At 37.3% G+C, this 20,101-nt stretch overlaps 1 protein-coding gene across 6 annotated transcripts in view; it reads left to right on the forward strand.

The window, feature by feature from the left end:
- Positions 1-20,101, forward strand: part of PARD3B (par-3 family cell polarity regulator beta) — a 981,887-nt gene that overhangs the window by 592,242 nt on the left and 369,544 nt on the right. For all 6 annotated transcript variants that reach the window (XM_041737018.1, XM_041737019.1, XM_041737013.1 and 3 more), the window contains exons 14-15: positions 1,656-1,755; positions 8,805-8,920. In XM_041737018.1, coding sequence (XP_041592952.1) covers positions 1,656-1,755; positions 8,805-8,920 — 216 coding nt within the window. The remainder of the gene's footprint in view (positions 1-1,655; positions 1,756-8,804; positions 8,921-20,101) is intronic.

Consider the following 20,101-nt stretch of genomic DNA (forward strand, 5'->3'; position numbering starts at 1 on the left):
ATATAATGCATAATATATAATAATGTATATAATAACATATAATAACTAATGTAATATAATGAGACTTACTATAAGGCATTGGTTCACATGATTATGGAGCCAGGCATGCCCCGTCTGTAAGGTCAATGGGCAAGCTAGATACCAAGCAGAGCCAACAGGGTAGCCCCAGTGTGAAAGCCATCAGACTCAAGACCTAGGAAGAGTTAATATTTCTGTTTAAGTCCAAGGGCAGGAAAAAGACAGTATCTCAGTTTGAAAACAGGCAGGCAGGAAGAATTCTCTCCTACTCAGAGGAAGGTCAGCATTTTGGTTCTACTCAAGCCTTCAGCCGATTGGATGAGGTTCACTTACATTGTTGGGGGACAGTCTACTTTACTGATTTAAATACTAATCTCATCCAAGAAACAACTTCCCAGAAACACCCAAAATAGCGTATGACTAAATATTGGGGTACCCTGCGCCCCGTCAAGTTAACATGTAAAAGTAACCATCACATCTGGCACGTGGGTGGGTTAAGCATGTTCAGTTACCAGTAGCATTTCACAGGGATAGAGATGCTTTCCTCTTGTTCCAACAGTCAAGAATAAATAGGATCCACTTTTCACCAAATCTCTCACTGTAATAGATACACAGTAGAGTTTAGGACGTATAGAGTGGTAATCTTTCAGTTGCTTATTAGCACTTTGCATTTGTAAATCTGTGTGAATATGCACCATCTAGTATGATCCTTATATTCCTGTACTGAAGCTATTCTCATCTCCAGTTTATAGATTTTAAAAAAACGAGGTTTAGAATAAATAGGCCAAGTTCACATAGTAGTGGGAGCCATGACCAGAGACATGGCAGCTTTGTTGCACAAACTTTACCCTTACCCAGGCTGCACTCTCATGCTTTTCATACATTCATTAATACTGGTAATAAGTATGAGCATTAAATGACATAATGTACGTAATACTTAGCACAATATCTGCTATGCAGTAAGATCTCAGCAGACCTGCTTGTTATGGGTTGTAGTAATATATAGGATACATGTCTATTTTTTCCCAAGTAGAATGGATTGAAAAAGTGTACATTTTAGGTGGGTGAAAAAAACAAGTCTGACCCTAGTCTTTTACTGCCAAGGCCTCAAACTCCCTTATTTCCATTGTAGCACAGATGCAAAAAGAGTATTTTCTTCCCCTCTACCATCTCTAAATGATGAGTAGATATAAAGTATCTCATTTTTTAAGTACTTTTTGCCATTAAAGAAAATACCTAAATCACCACATAATCCAGAGTGTTCATGAGAGAGTTTTGTTTACAAAACTGTTAAGGTATAAAAGAGATGACTTTGTTAATCTTCCACAGAGCACAAGTCATGAGCGACTGTCAGCCTTTCATAGGTGGGGAAAGATATTCAAGATGCACAGTCTTGACTTGCCATAGATTGTCAGCAGGTCACCAGTGTAAAAACCTATTAGCAGGTTTAGATTTCCTCATACAGGGCTGTATTAGTTCTCATACAAATCCTTCAGTCCTGTAGGAAGACTTATTTATTTCAAGGTTGGTTTATGTGTTGGTGAAAATTGCATCTGTGAGATGAACTGAAACAAAGTCAGGCACCGAGCACTTCTGCCTCCCATTTACTACAGCTTCATTGGTTCTTTGTTTTTTAGAGCTATTGCTTCCCAGTGACGGATGGGCCGAAAGTGAGGTCCCACCTTCACCACCACCACATCCCATTCTGGAATTGGGCACTGAAGATTACAGCCACAGGTATTGATAAAATGATATATTGTAAATGTTCCCCCATTATTGTGTTTCTGGGAAAACCCAGCAGCCTTATTTTAACTCTATTTCTTTCCACAATGGAAATCTCAGCATCTATAATTCCTTTTCAGTGAAAATCTCACAGCTAAAACTAATAGTTTAGAGTGTTCATATTTTGCTTCCTGGAATTTAAGATTCATCATATATTATAAAATATTTAAGAAATTTGTTGAACTTTCTTTTTTAACATGTTGAAAAACCAGAGAACTCAGAAGGTTCTATGGGAAGGTATAAAACAAAACTGAGAGGACATAAAGCTTTGTGGGGTTTTTTTTTTTCATTTATAATTGGCAAACCCTAAAGGTATTTTAAAAATAAATGTTCCAAGAAAGTTAATGGAATCTAAAAATTAAAGCAACACCATATATAATCTAAAATATTGAAAAGAGTGCCCAATACTATATCCACTCTGTAATAGAAACAAAAAAATCAATGATTTTTAGAATCTCACAAGCATGAGAGAGAGAGATTTACTAAGTATACACACCATCTGACTCGTGGAATTCATAGATTTTGTTCTTCTGATGAGTTTTAAAAATCATTAACTTGCCCCTTTGCTATTTTCTGTATTTATTATGGCTGTTAAAAACTGTGTATTTTATTCCATTCTATGTCCCATGATAATCCTGTGAAATTTTTTCATTTTTCTTGCAGCAATGCTGTTGTCATTCCTATTATGCTTTTTATTACAATCTGCTAAAAATAAAGCAACACAAAAAGAGTATAGCTAACTCTATTAGCCGGAAGCTTACATATATTTAGCTATCTCTGATTCCTAAATTTTTGAAGTCAGCTATCTTACTCAAATATAATTTCGCCAACTGGATTGATAATTACAGTAATGTTCTAGATCAGTTTTCTAGAGGTTTCTTGAAAGAAAATGTGGACATATTTGGTTTTGTTCATTTCCATTGCCTGCCTCCATCCTGAAGCAAAAATGACAGTTTGGTGGCCATAACAAAACGCATTTAAAAAATAATTGCATTCATTCTACTTTACTGTTTATCATCTGTACACATGCAAAAGTGTTGGGATAATGCAAAGATGAATCAGATATAAAGCCTACCCTCAAGAAGATGGTAGGCCAATAGGTAAAAAAAAAATGTCAACTAGCACACAGGATACAAAGTAGTATTTACTAGAAGGTATAGATAAAAAGCCCTGGACATCCAAGGTAGAGGAGAATGATTCCAGATGGAAGAATTGGGTAAATGTTATGGGAAAAGTGACGTTTCATCTAAATCTCAAAGTATGAATTGGAGGTGGACATGACAAAGGCCCAGGATGGAGGAGAATTTCAGAGAGAGGAAGCTGGGAAAGGAAGTTGATTTGTGCAACTTGTATCATGGCTGACTGGCCAGATGTTAGAGCCCAGAGTGCAAAGATAAGGAATACAGACTTCCCTCATTAGATAGTCCAACCTTGTGGTAGGGTTTCAGCAGACAGCACGATAAGACCTGGGTCTTAATTGTGTACAACATGCATTAGGTAGCTGGAGAGAGGTTAATATCCACTGGAAGCCAGAGACTTTCTGGATACTTTCTAGGGCAGTAACAGTGAAAGGTACTAAGGATCTGTACTGGGGAGGGTGGGGAGAAGCTTTCAGATGAGAAGCTTTCAGGTGAGGAGAAGCTCTTCAGGTGAGAGAGGGCATCAGACATATTGCAGAGATGGAATTGTCGGGAATTAGCAACTGCCTTTTTGGTTGCTTCAGTGTCTCCACAGATTTCTTGGGGGGAGGGAACAACAACGGGAAGTGCTGAGGACAGTATCAGGTTGAGTGAGTTCAGTTGTGGATGGAGAAAGCCATAAACAAGGATAGTCTGGGGACTGGCAAGAGAAGAAAGGGCTGGCAAGAATGAAGAGAGGAACAGCATGGCTGGAGAAGAAGGGGCAGAGCCAAAGACATTTTTGAGATGGAAGGAACAAATGTAAAGCTTTGAAACTCTTCCCTTTGGGATCTCGTGACCTGCACCATCCTGCTAGCTGCTGCGTTGCCTAGGTGACCCGCAGCAGCAGGGGGGTTTGGGATCTGTGGAACATGGGATGGAGGGAGGACTGGAAGGGAGCCAGGAGGGCTGAGCAAGGGAGGCTGCCCTGGCTTTCAAAAAAAAAAAAAAAAAGTTAAAAGCCCTCTAAAAGGGAAAAGTGGTGCTTTAGGGATGTAGCCAGTCTTGTGAAACAGAAAACAACTATTTCATGAGAAGTGAGACACGCATGTGATCAAACTTAATGCCTGTATCTTGAACCAAAATGACATCAGGAATTTACTGAAAAGTTACTTAGAGTTTTATGACACCAATTATTGGACAAAAGTTTAGAATATATGTGTCTAAATACAAAATACATAGAAAGGAAGTATATTTTCTACTGTGATATCTCAGGGAGAGTTTAGGGCAAATTAGTAATAGGTGGAATATATTGAGTTTTGTTAACAGTTTAGACAATATTTGGTTATTCCCTACATGTTCATGTTTTTTCTCTCTCCCTTCTCTCTGGGTTCTCTGTGTCTGTCTTTCCCTTTCTTCCCCTCTTCCCTGCCTCCCTCCCCTCCCTCCCTCCCTCCCTCCCTTTCTGCATCTACTCTCACTCATAGTAGCCAATTGTTGAAGCCTATTCATGGATGAACACCTGAGACTTCAGATTTTTTTTCCCCATACCTCTCAAAATCTTCTTCTCCTTCCTTTTTATTTCTGACAGTTCTCCTTGAACATTCATGGCTGGGTCTTCGATGTCTTTCACATTCCTGATTTGTCACCACATTCAGGACACTGGCATATGTTTCATGCTACCTTTATTTATTCATTATGCAGCATAATTTGACATTGAGCATCATTTCTATTTGATAGATTCCCTGGTTGCTCATGCTGAAAACATGGCCTTTATCTAAAACATGTCTTTGGCCTGCTGTCAGCTTGCAGTTTCCCACAGCCTCCACTGCAGCCCACTCAGCCATGAGTACATGCTAACTTTCTTCAAAATTAAAATATGTCATATTTTCTGGTTAATCGTTGTGTCACCCTTTCCCTCCAAAAATTTTCAATTTGTAGCATAAAATTACAAATGGTTTTACTAGTCTCACTTACTGTCTAAAATATTTCCACAGTAACTAATTCAATACTGCACCTCATTATTTAAGTCCACTATATGCTCATATTGGCTCTATTCCTGTAATTTCTCATATTACACTTCCCTCCTTAAATATCAGCCGTATCTTGCCTTATTTCTTATTTTGTACCTTGGCAAAGTGGGTCCTTCTACCGAAGATTTCAAAACATATACTTGGTCATATTCAAAGCAATGGCAATAGAGTATAAATCACTTTCACCAATTTAATGGATACATTCAGGTATATATAGTGTATATATTTGAACATTTGTTATATTCATTTATAGAAAGCAGGTTTTTATTTCTTGATTAGCTTTCATTGTATCTAAATATTTGTACCAAAAAATCACTTTAGATGGATCCTTACTTGATGTTATTACATCAAGTGGCATTGCCACCTTACTTTTTTTTAAATGGGGATGTGGATAATTGTTTCCCAGAAGTCTCAAAAAATTTGAGTTTTTGTATTTAATTTGCCTAGTTTGGTAAAGTAAGACAATAAAGCAGGTTAACCAGTATGTTACTCAGTTGGGTAGATTCCCATAGTCTCCCTTGAGCAGAGCACTTTAAATGCAGTGTGACCTAAGTTTTAATGAGGAATATTCATGTTGGACCTAAACCACCTCCCTAATGGCTTTCATTGTAACATAGGGCATCTGTTTGGGTTAACCCTTTGATTTCCTTTTTACTTCATGGTATGTAGCACTCTACTGAAACAAAAAGCTAACGTAGAATGCAAGCAGCATAAGAGAATAAATGAGGGATCCCTGGGTGGCACAGCGGTTTGGCGCCTGCCTTTGGCCCGGGGCGCGATCCTGGAGACCCGGGATCGAATCCCACATTGGGCTCCTGGTGCATGGAGCCTGCTTCTCCCTCTGCTTGTGTCTCTGCCTCTCTCTCTCTCTTTCTCTCTCTGACTATCATAAATAAATTAATTAATTAAAAAATATAACTTTAAAAAAAAAGAGAGAGTATAAATGAATCTGCACAAAAAGGGAAACTTTTGATTTCTATAGAGTCAGTATCAGCCCATTTGTACCCCAGGCTGGCCACCATTTTAGCCACAGCTTTTATGGCTCTGAGAAAGACAATGTTAAGAAACCACGGTCCTGGCCCTCACTTTGCCACTGGCCAGCTGTGTGACCTTGGGACATCAGCCTCCTCTTTGGGCCTCCGTATCTTATCTATAAGATGAAGAGTTAGATGAGGTGACCTTTGATGTCTTCCGGCTCTTAAATTCTCGGATTCTGTGAAGGCCATGAGTCTTTCTGACACTAAAACCACATCATCACAAGAGATCAAAGGATGTAAAACTAAGTGCAAATAAAGGTCGAATAACACATTTAAAGGCAAGTGCCTCCAAAACAGCAAGGCTCAGGGGGAAAGCTCATGTTCACAATAGCCTCTCAGAATTCTTCTTTAAAATGGGCCGAAACAATTGGAGTGTTATTGTTGCACCAGGCCAGTGTCAGTAACACTGGTAGTGCAAGGATTTTTGCTCACAATTGGCATATTTGTCATCACTAGTTACCACATCTAATATACTTTATATATGCCAGTGGTTTTTATCTATGAAAGTAGAAGCCAGACACCAGCAAAGAAGTCAGAAAAACAAAAAAGGAAAAAAAGAAAAGCTTTATAAAGAGTAGATTTTAATTTCTTGAGAAATTTTCATGAAACTATGTGCCATTTCTTCACTGAAGACTATCTCAGGCCCTTTCTAACCTACAGTAATAAAAGAATTACCAGCTCACTTTTATTGAGCTCTCCTTGTGTTCTAGATACTACTGTTAGCATATACTGTTATCTTTATTTCTTACGACTCTACACATTTTAATACTGTCTACTGTACATACTAGTACACAGAGGCCACACACCCTGGCACATTGCTCTGAAGTCCAGGCTCCTAACCATCACAACACAGTACCCTCAGCCACACTTGTGATGAACATAACATGAGGTATAAACTTGTTGGAGTCACTATACTGTATACTTGACACTAATAAAACATTGTGTGTCAAGCTTACCACAGTTAAAAATAAATAATATTGGGCAGCCCGGGTGGCTCAGCAGTTTAGCGGTTCAGCCCCAGGTGTGATCCTGGAGACCCAGGATCCAGTCCCACATCGGGCTCACTGCATGGAGCCTGCTTCTCCCTCTGCCTATGTCTCTGCCTCTCTCTCTGTGTGTGTCTCTCACGAATAAATAAATAAAGTCTTAAAAAAATAATATTTTTTTTAAAAAAGGGAAAAAATTAAAAATAAATAGGAGAGGGGGCTTTTAGTCACAGGTCTACTGAGACTTGGACAAAAGCAGAGAAAGAAAGAAACCTGAGAAATCCTATCAAGGACTCGCAAAGCAAAAATGTATGATCATTTGGGAAACAAATGCAAGTCTACTTATTTACTTGCTTAGTTATTTCCTAAATTTTTCTACTGGCACTTACTCTGTTCCAGAAAATATGCCCTTTACTTTACAAATCTTTATATTTTTAATTTACAAACTCATTTTATCTCTTAACAACCCCGTGAAGTAGGGAGTGTGGTTATACCCATTTTATGCATGAGGAAATTGAAGCACAGAGAGGTTCAGTAACGTACGTGGGTCCCACAGCTAGACAGGAGCAGAGCCAGGCTTGCTCTGGCATCTGGGCTCTTGAGCTCTGCGCTCTGCTGCCACCTGTCATGGGTAGTTTCTTGAGCCACTTGCTGTATTACAATAATGGAAGTTCATTTATTCACTCAGCAATATTATTATTGCTGCATTTTAATTTTAATATTGCTGCAAGGCAGTATTGAATGTGCATAACTAATGGGTTTCAAGAAAAGATTAAACTTATTTTGGTATATTTGGCTAAGAAATTAAGATCCCCTATACATTTTAGATGGATTCTCATTCGTAAGAGTTCATTCTTTTTATTGTTGCTCTATTGTTTATAGTGTCAAATCCCAACTGTTTGAAAACCTCTACTTCAGTACTTTCAGATTTATCAGATACTTGATTTGAGTTTCACTGAATTTAAAACTCGAATAAAGTTATGCTGAAATGAGCCACCATATTAACTTTCTAAATATATAAGAATATCAAGGGAGAAAGCAGCTGTAATTTAATTTATGAAATTTATAAATATGATTTATTTCTAGACCAAGAAATAAGGCATTGTCTGTAATTCCCTTGTATAATCTCCTCCATCCTCAAGCAGAATAAATAAAATATTTAGCAGAAATAGAATTCTCTGAGATTGACTACAAGTACTAGGAAGCCTATAATGGGTATTTAATGTATCTGGTGTCTAAACTGTCAACTGTGCTTTTGATGTTATTTCCTTTTCATATTATTAATGAGCAGAATATTTTCTCAGTATTAACATTACTTTTAGGAAATAGGCCTAAATAAAATTGAAGACCAAGCCACTGCAGCCAGCAGTCTTTCAGCAGGATGGTTTTCTCTAAAGGATATAAGCCTTTCACTTGTTTTGAAAGAAAGGGCATGCTTAGCCCTCAGAAATCTCTTAACCCCGCTTTTAGGCTCTGCGAATATCTGGTGACCTCCTTTGAAGTGCCAGTTCTTTCCAGGCTCGGCTTTCCCATTTGAAGTTATATATTGTACAGCAGGATCCCAATTAGCAGAAATCAGTGAAGAGGAAAACATGATATTAGCCAGAGAATATTTTATTTAAATTGTAGAGTGTGATAAAATATATAAAAATAGAGTTGCTACATCTCATAAAAGCAACCTGAGATTCAAGAATCGGTTGATAATACATGGTTGGGAGCTAGAGAGGGAACAACGAGGGGCTGGGTTCAAAATGAGAACTGCTTCCTTTACGAAAAGAGAAAAAAAAAATCATTCTAAATCTAAATACAGCATATGGCTTCTTTCCACAGCTCTGGGGTGGATTCGGCAGTATATTTTCCAGATCAGCACATCCACTTCAGATCTGTGACACCGGCCAGGCAGCCCGAATCAATGAATCTGAAAGCCTCAAAGAGCATGGACCTTGGTAAGTGAGGGTGAGTGACATCCAGGTCAGCGCTCCAGCCAGCCCATCTATCTTCCTGAATGTCCTCCCTTTGTTTCCTCAGCTCCAACCGTAGGGGGCAAAGTCTGCCCAAGCCTGGAGGAGGGGATGTTGGTCATCCCATCTTCCTGTCTCCTCTCCCACATTTAATTGTAATTACCCCCTTTTAAATGAGAGGTAAATGACATTTTTATAAGGTGGTCCATATAGGTCAGAAAAACGTGATTATTCCTTCCGGATGATCTGAATCATAAGCTTACCATAAGCTTACCATAAGCATCGGTAACTCACCTGCCTTTATATTTGTACTCTCACCTCTGCTACTGTCTTTGCAGTTCTCCTGTACATAGCCTCTTTGGGGCCTGGAAAGATAATACGATTAACTGAATCCTCTTCCACGGGGTTTCTCATCTCGGTGTGCAATGGATAGGGATGGCACCAGTGGGGAAGGTTTCTCTCTTTAAATGCCCATCTCCAGATCCTGTTAACACCAGAGGGGTAAAGGGTCCTTGAGTTTGTCAGATTGAGGGTGTCAAGGTACCCTGCATCCATGCCTGAACAACTTCATCGAGGTTCTCTTCTTAGCTCTTTGGGGAATTTCTGTATGACTTTCGGCTGCTAGGGCAGAGCAAGGGCCCTTGGAAACTGTGTTCTCCAGGTCCTAGAATCGGGGACCCCAGAGGACATCTCAGACACCCAAGCACATGGCTGTGCTCTCATGGGCTGTTGGAGAAAGATTATGAGGAGAGAGAGGACTATGAGAGAAAGGTGAAAACTGCACAAAGTAAATCCTCAGCAAATATTCATTGCTGCTGGGTGCTCACAGGCCATGCTTTGCAAATGTTTTCTCTTGAGATGTATTGCATATTTCATTAGTAGCAACAAGAATAGAGAATAATCAAAACCGTATGCTCCACAAAACAATCTGATAAATAGTGCTTATCTCTAACTCATTTACAGGAGTTAAAAAAAATATTCAATCATGATGAAACAAGAGAAGTTGATTCTATTTTCTATAAATTAACTAGATTACTAGGATACATTTGCTCTGATCACCCAAAGCAAGAGAGGGATAGGAAGTCTAAGCACTGGTCAGAAAAGGGGATTTTCCCCAGTGTGAACCTTTGATAAACCAAAGGAATATTGTATGACAGTGACCTAGGCTATTACTAATAATTTGAGGAACAATTTATTTTTATAAAGTGCTTGATAAATAATTTTTTGTTCTGTCTTCCCAACTTCTCTGAAGAAAATAAATAGATAAAAATCTCTTAATTTAGGGCAAGAATATATTACTATTTTCCTCATTTAATTAAAACAAAAAGTGACCAGCAATACAGTTTCAAAAAATCTCTGCAAAAGAAAAAAATGGCATTCATTTTAAGAAAGAAAAACTGCTGTCCAATTTGTACAAATAAAACCCAAGGCATATCCAGAAACAATGTACAATGTACAACCCAGAAATGTACTTCTGGGGGTTTTTTGTTTGTTACTGAAAACTCGTTTTTGAGAAGTTTTCTTTTTTTACATTGAAATAGCCCTTCCAAAATATGTATAATAGCAGTCACTGATTGTATTCTGTTGTACTTCTACCATAAATGACAATAGGAATGTTTGTTCAATTTACGTCACTAGGTAGAGGTCATAAGCTGTTTTCTTTAGGACATGAGTGCCAAAGCTTTGGCTTAAATATTCTGTACAGCAGAAGTGGTAAAATATGGTATAAAAACATTTCATATACCATCCAAGTTTGGTCTCTTTCAGAAAATGCCAGTTTAAAGCTAAGAGTCTTGCAGAGGGCACCAAGGGTCAGCGTTCTAGAACCATTCTGAACCCTTGTCCCCTAGACAATTGAGGGAGCTCAATAAATCTGTTGGTTTTCTTAGTGCATAAACTCAGATGATACCAGAATGGTAAACATTTCAAAGTGTCTTTCCTGTTTGGTTAGGTGAAAAGAATATTGTTAATTTGTTTCATTTTCTGTAAGTAGCAGTGGGCCAACATAAGGAAATAATATGTTTACTAAAAAGGATAGTAGTTAGGCTTATAAGGATAGCAGGGTCAAGATCCCATTTTAAAAAAGGGAAAAATCAGCCATCAATCAACCCACCCTAAGGTATTTAGGCTGAATATCAAATTAATGCTTTTGATAAAAAGCATTTTGGCCCTGGGAAAAGAGCAATTTCATATGGTTCAAAATTTTTTAAAATAAAACTTTTTATTTATCTAGTATTTTATGTTGGATAGTTCTTCTATACAAAGTCTGCAGGACTCTTTGAAGGCTAATGGTCCCCATTAATAGTACCTTTGTTTTTATTTCATTTTTGTTGCTGAGTCTAAGGTAGCATTTTAACTTGCATATTATGTACAAATTATTTTAAAGGTGAGTGAGTTCCATTTATTTAATTTCACTCGTTTCAAAAGACAGCACTTGAAGGGGGGGAAGCGTTCTTATCCTCAGATACAAACATGATTTAAAAATAGTTTGCTATGTATACGTAGCACTCTATTTGTTGCACCATCTATGTACATATGTCTATATCATGCGTTGTGGGTTTTTTTATAATAGTTGTATGCTGTTATGTGAATGAATCTGGATTTACAATTGACCTTCCTCCTTTTGACTAAATTTGGGATTGAGAATTTGGGTATTTTTTTGGTTTGAGCTTTTTTTTTTTTTAGGGTATCTATTTGTATTTCACATTCTGTGATTTGCTTATTTATATCATTTGCCAAAAAAAATCGATTTCTTAATTTTTTATCTTTAGAATGTTGTAATGGGGGCACTTGGGTTGCTCAGTTGGTTAAGCCTCCAATTCTTGGTTTTGACTCAGGTCATGATCTTTCAGGCTGGGAGATCTAGCCCCATGTCAGGCTTCCTGCTCAGTGAGAAGTCTGCTTGAAGATTCTCTCCCTCTGCCTCTCCCCGCAACTCTTATACATAGGCATGCACAAACGCAGGCATGTGTATGTGCGCTCTCTCTGTCTCACTACCTACAGTAAATAAATAATCATCTTTAAAAAAAAAAGATGTTATATATATTGCAAACAATTTCTCACAATCCATTATTTGTCTTCTTAGTTTGATTATGATATTCTTTACTATGAAGATTTTAGTCTCATGATAAAAAATTTCCATCTTTTCCTTCATGACTTTTAGGTGTTATAACATTATTTTCTTCTAGTACTTCTAAAGGCTTTTAAAAAAATGTTTCCAATCTATAATATATTTATCCATGGTGTGTGAGGTGGAAAAATGTTTATTCACGATAATAGGCAAATTATTAAGAACATTTCTTGACTTTTATATCCTTTCCCCATTAAAGCAGAATGCAATAACATTGAATACTAAATTTCCTTACGTACATGGGTCAGTTTCTAGACAAATTCTATTGATATATTTGTCTCTTCCATGCCAATGTCACCCTATTTATATTATCATTCTATTGCAGTGTATTTTGATAACTTATAGGAAACATTTCCTCTGATTTTTCTTCTTTTGTAAAATCACTCTGGCTCTTCATATACATTTACTCCCGTATGAACTTTAGGTCAGCTCATCAAAATGAATTTAAAGATTAAACAAGAATGCTTCCACTGTGTGTGTGCACACACATGCATGTGTCCATTAATTATGACTTCATTGATGGTTCTTAATAGAAGAAATGTTTTTATCAAGTTACATAAATGTCCTTGTATTCCTAGCTTCTTAAAAAGTTTACTTGCTTATTGTGTTTAATCAGTAATGGTTGCTGATTTTTTTTAAGTAAGTTTTAAGGATCTGTACAGAATGACCATTCTGTGTATTTTGTCCTTTATTAATATAGTGAGTTTTGGTAATAGATTCCACAATATTCAGTCTGTGTTCTTTCTGAATAACCCTCAAATTTTCTCTGTACTCAAAAAAGGTAGAAATGAATAGTATATTATCTATGTTCTCTAAAATGTAGGTATAAAACTTACAATTTGATTCAGTGTCATTAATTCCTATATATCCATTATAGATTTTTTTTTAGGTTATTCTGCCTCAATATTGTGAATACTTTTGCTGGCATGCATGTGGCCACCTTAAGACAGATCAGAAATGATTAAAATGATGAATAGAAGGAAATTTATTTTTAAATAATTGGATGTAACTATGCTTATTCAGAGGGGTTAGGGTGTCATTTTCTGGGTTTTCCAGAAAATCAATCTTTTCCTACTAATTGTAGACTTTCCTCTATTTATTTAAATTACCAGAATTACTATGTTCAGTCTGGATCCCTTTAATTTGCTCATAATTGAGCTTGTGTGGGTGTTGAGTTGGAAGCTCTCAGGAGCTGAATAACACAGCTGCCTCTTTGGCCTTTGGCATAGGGTTTTCCCCCAAAGAGCTGCCCTTTTGGCAACATGCCAGAGAGTTACATTCAAAGACTTTTTGATGAGACCTAAACATCTTTAATTTCCAAGCCTGGTGTTTTATGACCCTGTAATACTATTTAAGAATTAATCTGAATTATTCAAGGGACAGCACTTCAGTATTTTGGCCCATCCTTTGACCTAATCTATAGGCCTATTCAAAGTTCAGTTTAAAATGCTGTTCCCCACAAAGTTTTTGTTAGTTGTTTTGGATTTTGTGTGTGTGTGTGTGTGTGTGTGTGTTTGAGAGTTTTCACTTTTGTTTCAAATTGGCCTTCTCCCATTTCAGAAGGGTGTTCTGTAACATAGTTAGAGACTGAAGACAGCACAGATGGAAGCTGCTGGCCAGCTGTCCTGCCTCTGTTCAATGAGAGGAAATGAGCTTCAAGTGATGCATGAGGCATTCAGACAAAAGTTTAGGAAGTTCCCTGACAATGAAGATCGTTAACATTCCATGTCCTACAGTCTCTTAAAAAAGTTCATGTACCTTGGATGACTCTAAGATCTATAGTTCAGCAATTTTATTTTTCTGTTAGTTGCTTTTTCTGACTTTTCTTAAGATGGAAAATGTTTGTAGATGCCCACAATTGAAGGAAATTATAAATAAACTGATTTCTAGGATCAACAAAGGTAAATAAATACTTAGATCATGTTTTGAATATAACCCTCTCATACACGTCAGACGCTCCTCTTGGAGAAGTTAGGTGTCTCTAGTATTTGATCAAAGATGGGCATGCAAAAAAAGTTAATTAACCCCACTCTTCTAATATTTTCTCCTTAAAATGATTTTTTGGGCATGCATGTGCAAGTGTTCACAGGGACTCAGGACAGTCTCTGTTCCCCCTTCCTCACAAGGCTAGCTGCCTGGCCTGTATCTGTAGGTGCCCAGAGGTGGGGTGGAGAGTCAAGACTCCCCAAAGCCTCCTCCAAATCCTTAAGGCCTGCATGACAGGATGCCCACTGCCACACACACACACACAATTTTTTTTTTTTGTAGAGTGAGGTATTTCCATATGCATTCTTTGCAATAAGACAAAAATCCTGAACAGTAAATACATAGAATATTTATAAAATCATCTGTTCAGATAATCGTGATGCTGGTTTATCAGTTAATATATATTATGTATGCCATGTATTCTATTAATAGGTATCTTAATATAAATTTGCATGTATATCAATGGATCGTCCTCATTGTCCATCAATAAGCAACATCTCTGATGATAGTGAGAGCTGCATGGTGTTGTGTAAGATAAAACTGACTCATTAAAAGAAAAAACAAAAACAAACTTGGTTGGTAAGGAGGAATTAATGGTAATGCTAACAGAAAATATCCATTAACTACCTGTGAAAGACGAGGGAAGAGTACCAGGACATAGTCAGGTGTATGTCCTAAGCTTTAGGAAGGCAAAATTAAGGAATTGCAGGAATTGCAAAATAAAGGATATTGCAGATAATGTTTATCATCCATTAAACAAATGTTTATGGAGTGCATATTGTGTACCTTCAACACTGAAGCTTCAATTAAAAAGAATGAAATCTTGCCATTTGCAACAACATGCAGGGAACTAGAGAGCATTATGCTAAGTGAAATAAGTCAATCAGAGAAAGACAAACACCATATGATTTCACTCATATGTGGAATTTAAGAAACAAAACAAATGAACATAGGGGAAGGGAAGGAAAAATAAGATGAAACAGGGAGGCAAACCATAAGAGATCTAAACTCTAGGAAACAAACTGAGGGTTTCTGGGGGTGGGGGGGACGCAACTGAGGATGGGCATTAAGGAGGGCACAGGATGTGATGAGCTCTTTTTATAGTGAGGTTATTATACTGCATAGGTTATATACTGGTTTATAGGTTATATAGGTTTATAGGTTATTATACTGCAACTCACGAATCACTAAATTCTACCTCTAAAACTAATAATGTAATATATGTTCATTACATTAAATTTAAATAAAAAAATAAAACACGGATGCTTCAGGAGAAAATATGAGAAATGGTGTTTGCTGCATGTATCTAGATTGAAAGTCTAACAGGAAAGGAAAACCCAAGAGTTAAGGAAAGATTCCCAAAAGGAAATTCTGGCATGATGATGATAACTTATCTCCAAGAGGAACAAAAGGGAGAAGGGTGAAGATACTAGTGTGGCTGCTTCAGGAACTTACTGATAACCTTGGGTATGTAGAAGAGAGGAAGAGAAAAAAGCAAATGGTTAAAAAGAAAAAGGAAAATGGGAGAGAGTAGCAGTCGTCTAAAAGAATAAATGCAGGAAGAGCTGAACAGCTGCTTGAAGCTCGAAAAACCTGTAAGAGTTAGACAGCCAGGCTATTTTTAGAACACGAAAAAGAAAGTGTGTGAGGGGCCCATTGTTTAGAGCACCTAACAGCTGTCAGGTGGAACGCAGAGCCACCCGGTTCCTGTGTTAATTTTATCTTCATGCACATAAGAGAATGATGTTCAAACGGGAAAAGCATGGCTGCCAGCGAATGGAAGGAGGCAGTTTATATTCCTGCACACTAAAAGCATCATGCTTCTAGAACAGTGTCCCTGATCATGAGAAATTATGAAAAGTACTCCTCACACTGGAGAACAGGAAGCAAATTATCAATTTCCCAATTCTGATGAATTCCAGAAATGACTGGTGAAACTACTGCTCCCAACACTGATCCACAAAGAATATCCATGTTTGTGAAATGAAAAGAAAAAGAAAAAGTGGTCATACAACCTCCATGAGAAGGATCTTAGAAACAACTGATGTCTTCTTTTCTTTTTGAATGTACTTCTAGACCTAAATCAGCGAAATATTATAGTTTACTTTGATCTAACAGTATGTTAATTTTTTATTGAAACTTACAGGCCAGGATGCCTGGGTGGCTCAGCGGTTTGGTGCCGCCTTCAGCCCAGGGCCTGATCCTGATTGAGTCCCACATCAGGCTCCCTGCAGGAAGCCTGATTCTTCCTCTGCCTATGTCTCTGCTTCTCTCTTTGTGTCTCTCATGAATAAATAAAATCTTTAAAAAAAATTTTTTTAAAGAAATTTACAGGCCAAATCATACAGGAGAGTAGGTAAAAGCATGAGAATGTCCATTCTAAAGTTGTGCTAATTAAGACTCATAGTCATCTTGAAAGGAACAATATAACATATAGGACTGTGTCCTGGGAGCTTCTCCTTACATTCTGAACAGAATTTGATGAACAGTGGTGGTGTGTAACTTGGATGAGGGTGGTACGAAAGGCATTCTTACCAAAGTTTCAGTAGATGCTGCCTCAGAGAATTGGGTAATATATGAGATTGACAGATTTAGCATTCAGCTGATTTCTCCAGAACTCAAGGCAGAATTTAACAAAGAATGACTCATCCATCTCCCAAGCATTTGTTGGCTATTCACTATATCTCAGGCCATATCCTGGGTGAAGAAGACTAAAGCTCCTCTCCTATGGTGTTTTCATGCACGTTGGGTAAATAGATGAGAGAGCCTTACCCAAGTAAAAAAAAATCAGAAGACTTCAGATAGAAGTGATTTCTCTGAAGCCAAATCCAGATAGAGATGAAGACTGGGGAGAGGTGAGTCTACTTTAGAGAGGGTGATGAAACAAAGGTAATGTCATGAAGTCAGGTTCAAAGAAATCAATTGTCCAAGTACAGGATTTAGGAAACTGGTATAATAACGGTGACTGAGGATGCCCTGTGTTTTAGCTGATTGCCTGATATGGCCAACCTCAGAGGTGGTTCTGTGTTGCCAGATCAAGGAAGATGAGAGTTTCACTGTACTCTGGCCTCATCATAACACATCTATAGTACTGTATCTAATTCTGGCTACGATATTTTAATAGAGACAAAAACAGGGTGGAATGCATCCAGATATGATGGGCCTAGAAACCATGTCTGATATAAAACAGTTGAAAGAAAGATATCTTGCCTGGAAGAGAGATGGCTTAGGAAGCATATGAGAGCCCTCCTCAGATATTTTCATGGCTGCTACGAAAAACTCAAATCTGGGGGCACTTGGGTGGCTCCTTCAGTTAAGTGTCTGAGTTCAGCTTATGTCATGATCCCAGGGTCTTGAGATCCGGCCCCACATTGGCTCTCTGCTCAGCAGGTAATCTGCTTGTCTCTCTCCCTCTTCCTCTGCCCCTCCCGTCGCTTTTGCTTGCGCTCTTACTCTCTCTCAAATAAATAAATAAATAAATAAATAAATAAATAAATAAATAAAAATATTTTTTTTAAAAAACCCTCAAATCTGTTTGAAATTGAATCTGCACTCACTTAACTTGTGTTCACCTAGCCACCCACTTCATTTATAACCTGTATGGTTAACTATATAAGCATATTAAGATGCACTAAGGAAAAAAGGAAAGAACTTATATCCTTTACCCAACACTGAAAAGTAAACTATGGTCCCTTTTCTGCAATTCGGGTGAATTTTGAATTTCTATTTCTACTTTTTTCCTTGCACTCCAAATATGCCACAAACCAGGATTCATTTTTCTGTTATTATCTTCATAGATTTCAAAGCTTGTAAATATGGTGAATCTTCTGGTGTGGCCATCATCACCTGATATGTTTGGGGTGCAGATTCAATTTCAAACAGATTTGAGGGTTTTTTAAAAAAATATTTTTATTTATTTATTTATTTATTTATTTATTTATTTATTTATTTATTTGAGAGAGAGTAAGAGCGCAAGCAAAAGCGACGGGAGGGGCACAGGAAGAGGGAGAGAGAGTTATTCCTGTAGAATAGAAGTACACTTTCTACACAAAAGGCACTGTTTTCCAATTAATAGTAATAATGAACATAAAGTGCAAATTATTCTTGAAAATATTTTTTTAGGGATTGCAAATAAAGCAGGAAAAAAGCACATATACAGACTTACAGGAAGAGAAGCATGTTCTTCACATACAGAAGAGTTTTGTGCATTTGCTTTCAACCCAAAGAGTTATTCTAATTGCTTTTAAATGGAATCTGCATTATTCTGCTATATCTAATATAATGATCTAGTTACATTACAGAGATAGAAAAGTGATCTATATCTCTATGATTCAGTTAATATTAATACTAGTTTTTGATATATTTTCATTCTTAAATGTGGCAATTATCTAAAATTTAATTATATGTTACGTTTTAGTTGACCCAAATATTGATTTTCTTGGTGTTTAGAAAGAGGCCTGCTTTGGATGGCACTGCTGTTACTGTGTGTGGAATCAGTTATTCTAAGTTCTCCTTACTTGTTCTTCTTTTCTCATCAGTGACATCTCTTAGAAATCAGCCTGAGTCTTGATAAATAATTTCTGTAAATTCACTTAGGAATACCTCATTTCATTGCACTTTGCTTTGTTGCACTTTGCATATACTGTTGTTTTTTTACAAATGGAAGTTTTGTGGCAACCCAGAGTTGAGCAAGTCCATCAGCCCCATTTTTCCAACAGCATTTGATCACTTTGTGTCTCTGTGTCACATTTTGGTAATTCTCACTATACTTCAAGCTTCTTCTTTTTGTATTTGTTATGGTGATCTGTGATCAGTGATTACAATTTGCTGAAAGCTCAAATAATGGGTAGCATTTTTTAGCAATGAAGTATTTTTTTAATTAAGGGACTTTTTTAGACATAATGCTATTGCACACTTAATAGATTATAGTATAAACATAACTTTTTATGCACTCTCAAACTAAAACGTTCATTTAACTTACTTTATTGCGGTATTTACCTTATTATGGTGGTCAGGGACTGAGCAGCAATATTTCTGAGATAGGCCTGTTCTTTTATATTTTAGACTTGTCTGAAAGTTGTGTGTGGCACATTCCAGGCCACCACTCTCATACACTTTCCAACAAGCAGTTGCTCACAGATACCTTGAACACAGATGCTCTCATTTACCATTTTTGAACAAATGTCTAAGAAACACAACTCTCTTATATGTCCCTACCCAGAAAAAAAAAAAATCTTTGAAGCATGAAGCGTCCCTTTTGATATACAAATACTTAACCTGGGGATCCCTGGGTGGCGCAGCGGTTTGGCGCCTACCTTTGGCCCAGGGCGCGATCCTGGAGACCCGGGATCGAATCCCACGTCGGGCTCCCGGTGCATGGAGCCTGCTTCTCCCTCTGCCTGTGTCTCTGCCTCTCTTTCTCTCTCACTGTGTGCCTATCATAAATAAATAAAATTAAAAAAACAAAAAAAAAACAAATACTTAACCTGAAGCCTAAGACATAAGGCATTCAATGCTATTTAGTAACAGTATCAATCATGGAGAAGGTAATGTTAGTGGTAGCGTCACAAGTGAGCCTGTACATCTCCTACACGTTTTTCTTATAATTGGTGATAGACTTGGCCTGTTGATGTTGGTTAATTCACCTCAAGTAAATATTTTGAGAATCTGAAGAAGCCTGTGGGTTTTGTGTGTAGATCCTTAATTCAATCGCTAGGTCACAAATGGTGTCAACTGTTACCATGTGGTTTTGCACAACACTCATATCTTCTTAAATTGGGGTATTGCTTGGTGGAATATGTAGAGAATTTACAAAATCAGTGTCTGGAAGAGGAACCCAAAGCTCTATTATCACACAAGAGATACAAAGAAAACAATAAAGTTTGGAAATACTTGTAATTGAAACATAACTAATGATATTATGCCAATAACCCATGCAGATCTTTCTTAAATTAGCCTCTATTTACAGTATTATTTGTGCTCTGATGAGAAAGCTTGATCAATGGAGGAACTGTCTTGTCTTTTAGAACTGAAATTAAATTTTGCATTAG

The sequence above is a fragment of the Vulpes lagopus genome, chromosome 22 (assembly GCF_018345385.1).
Source record: "Vulpes lagopus strain Blue_001 chromosome 22, ASM1834538v1, whole genome shotgun sequence".
NCBI classification, from domain to species: Eukaryota; Metazoa; Chordata; class Mammalia; order Carnivora; family Canidae; genus Vulpes; species Vulpes lagopus.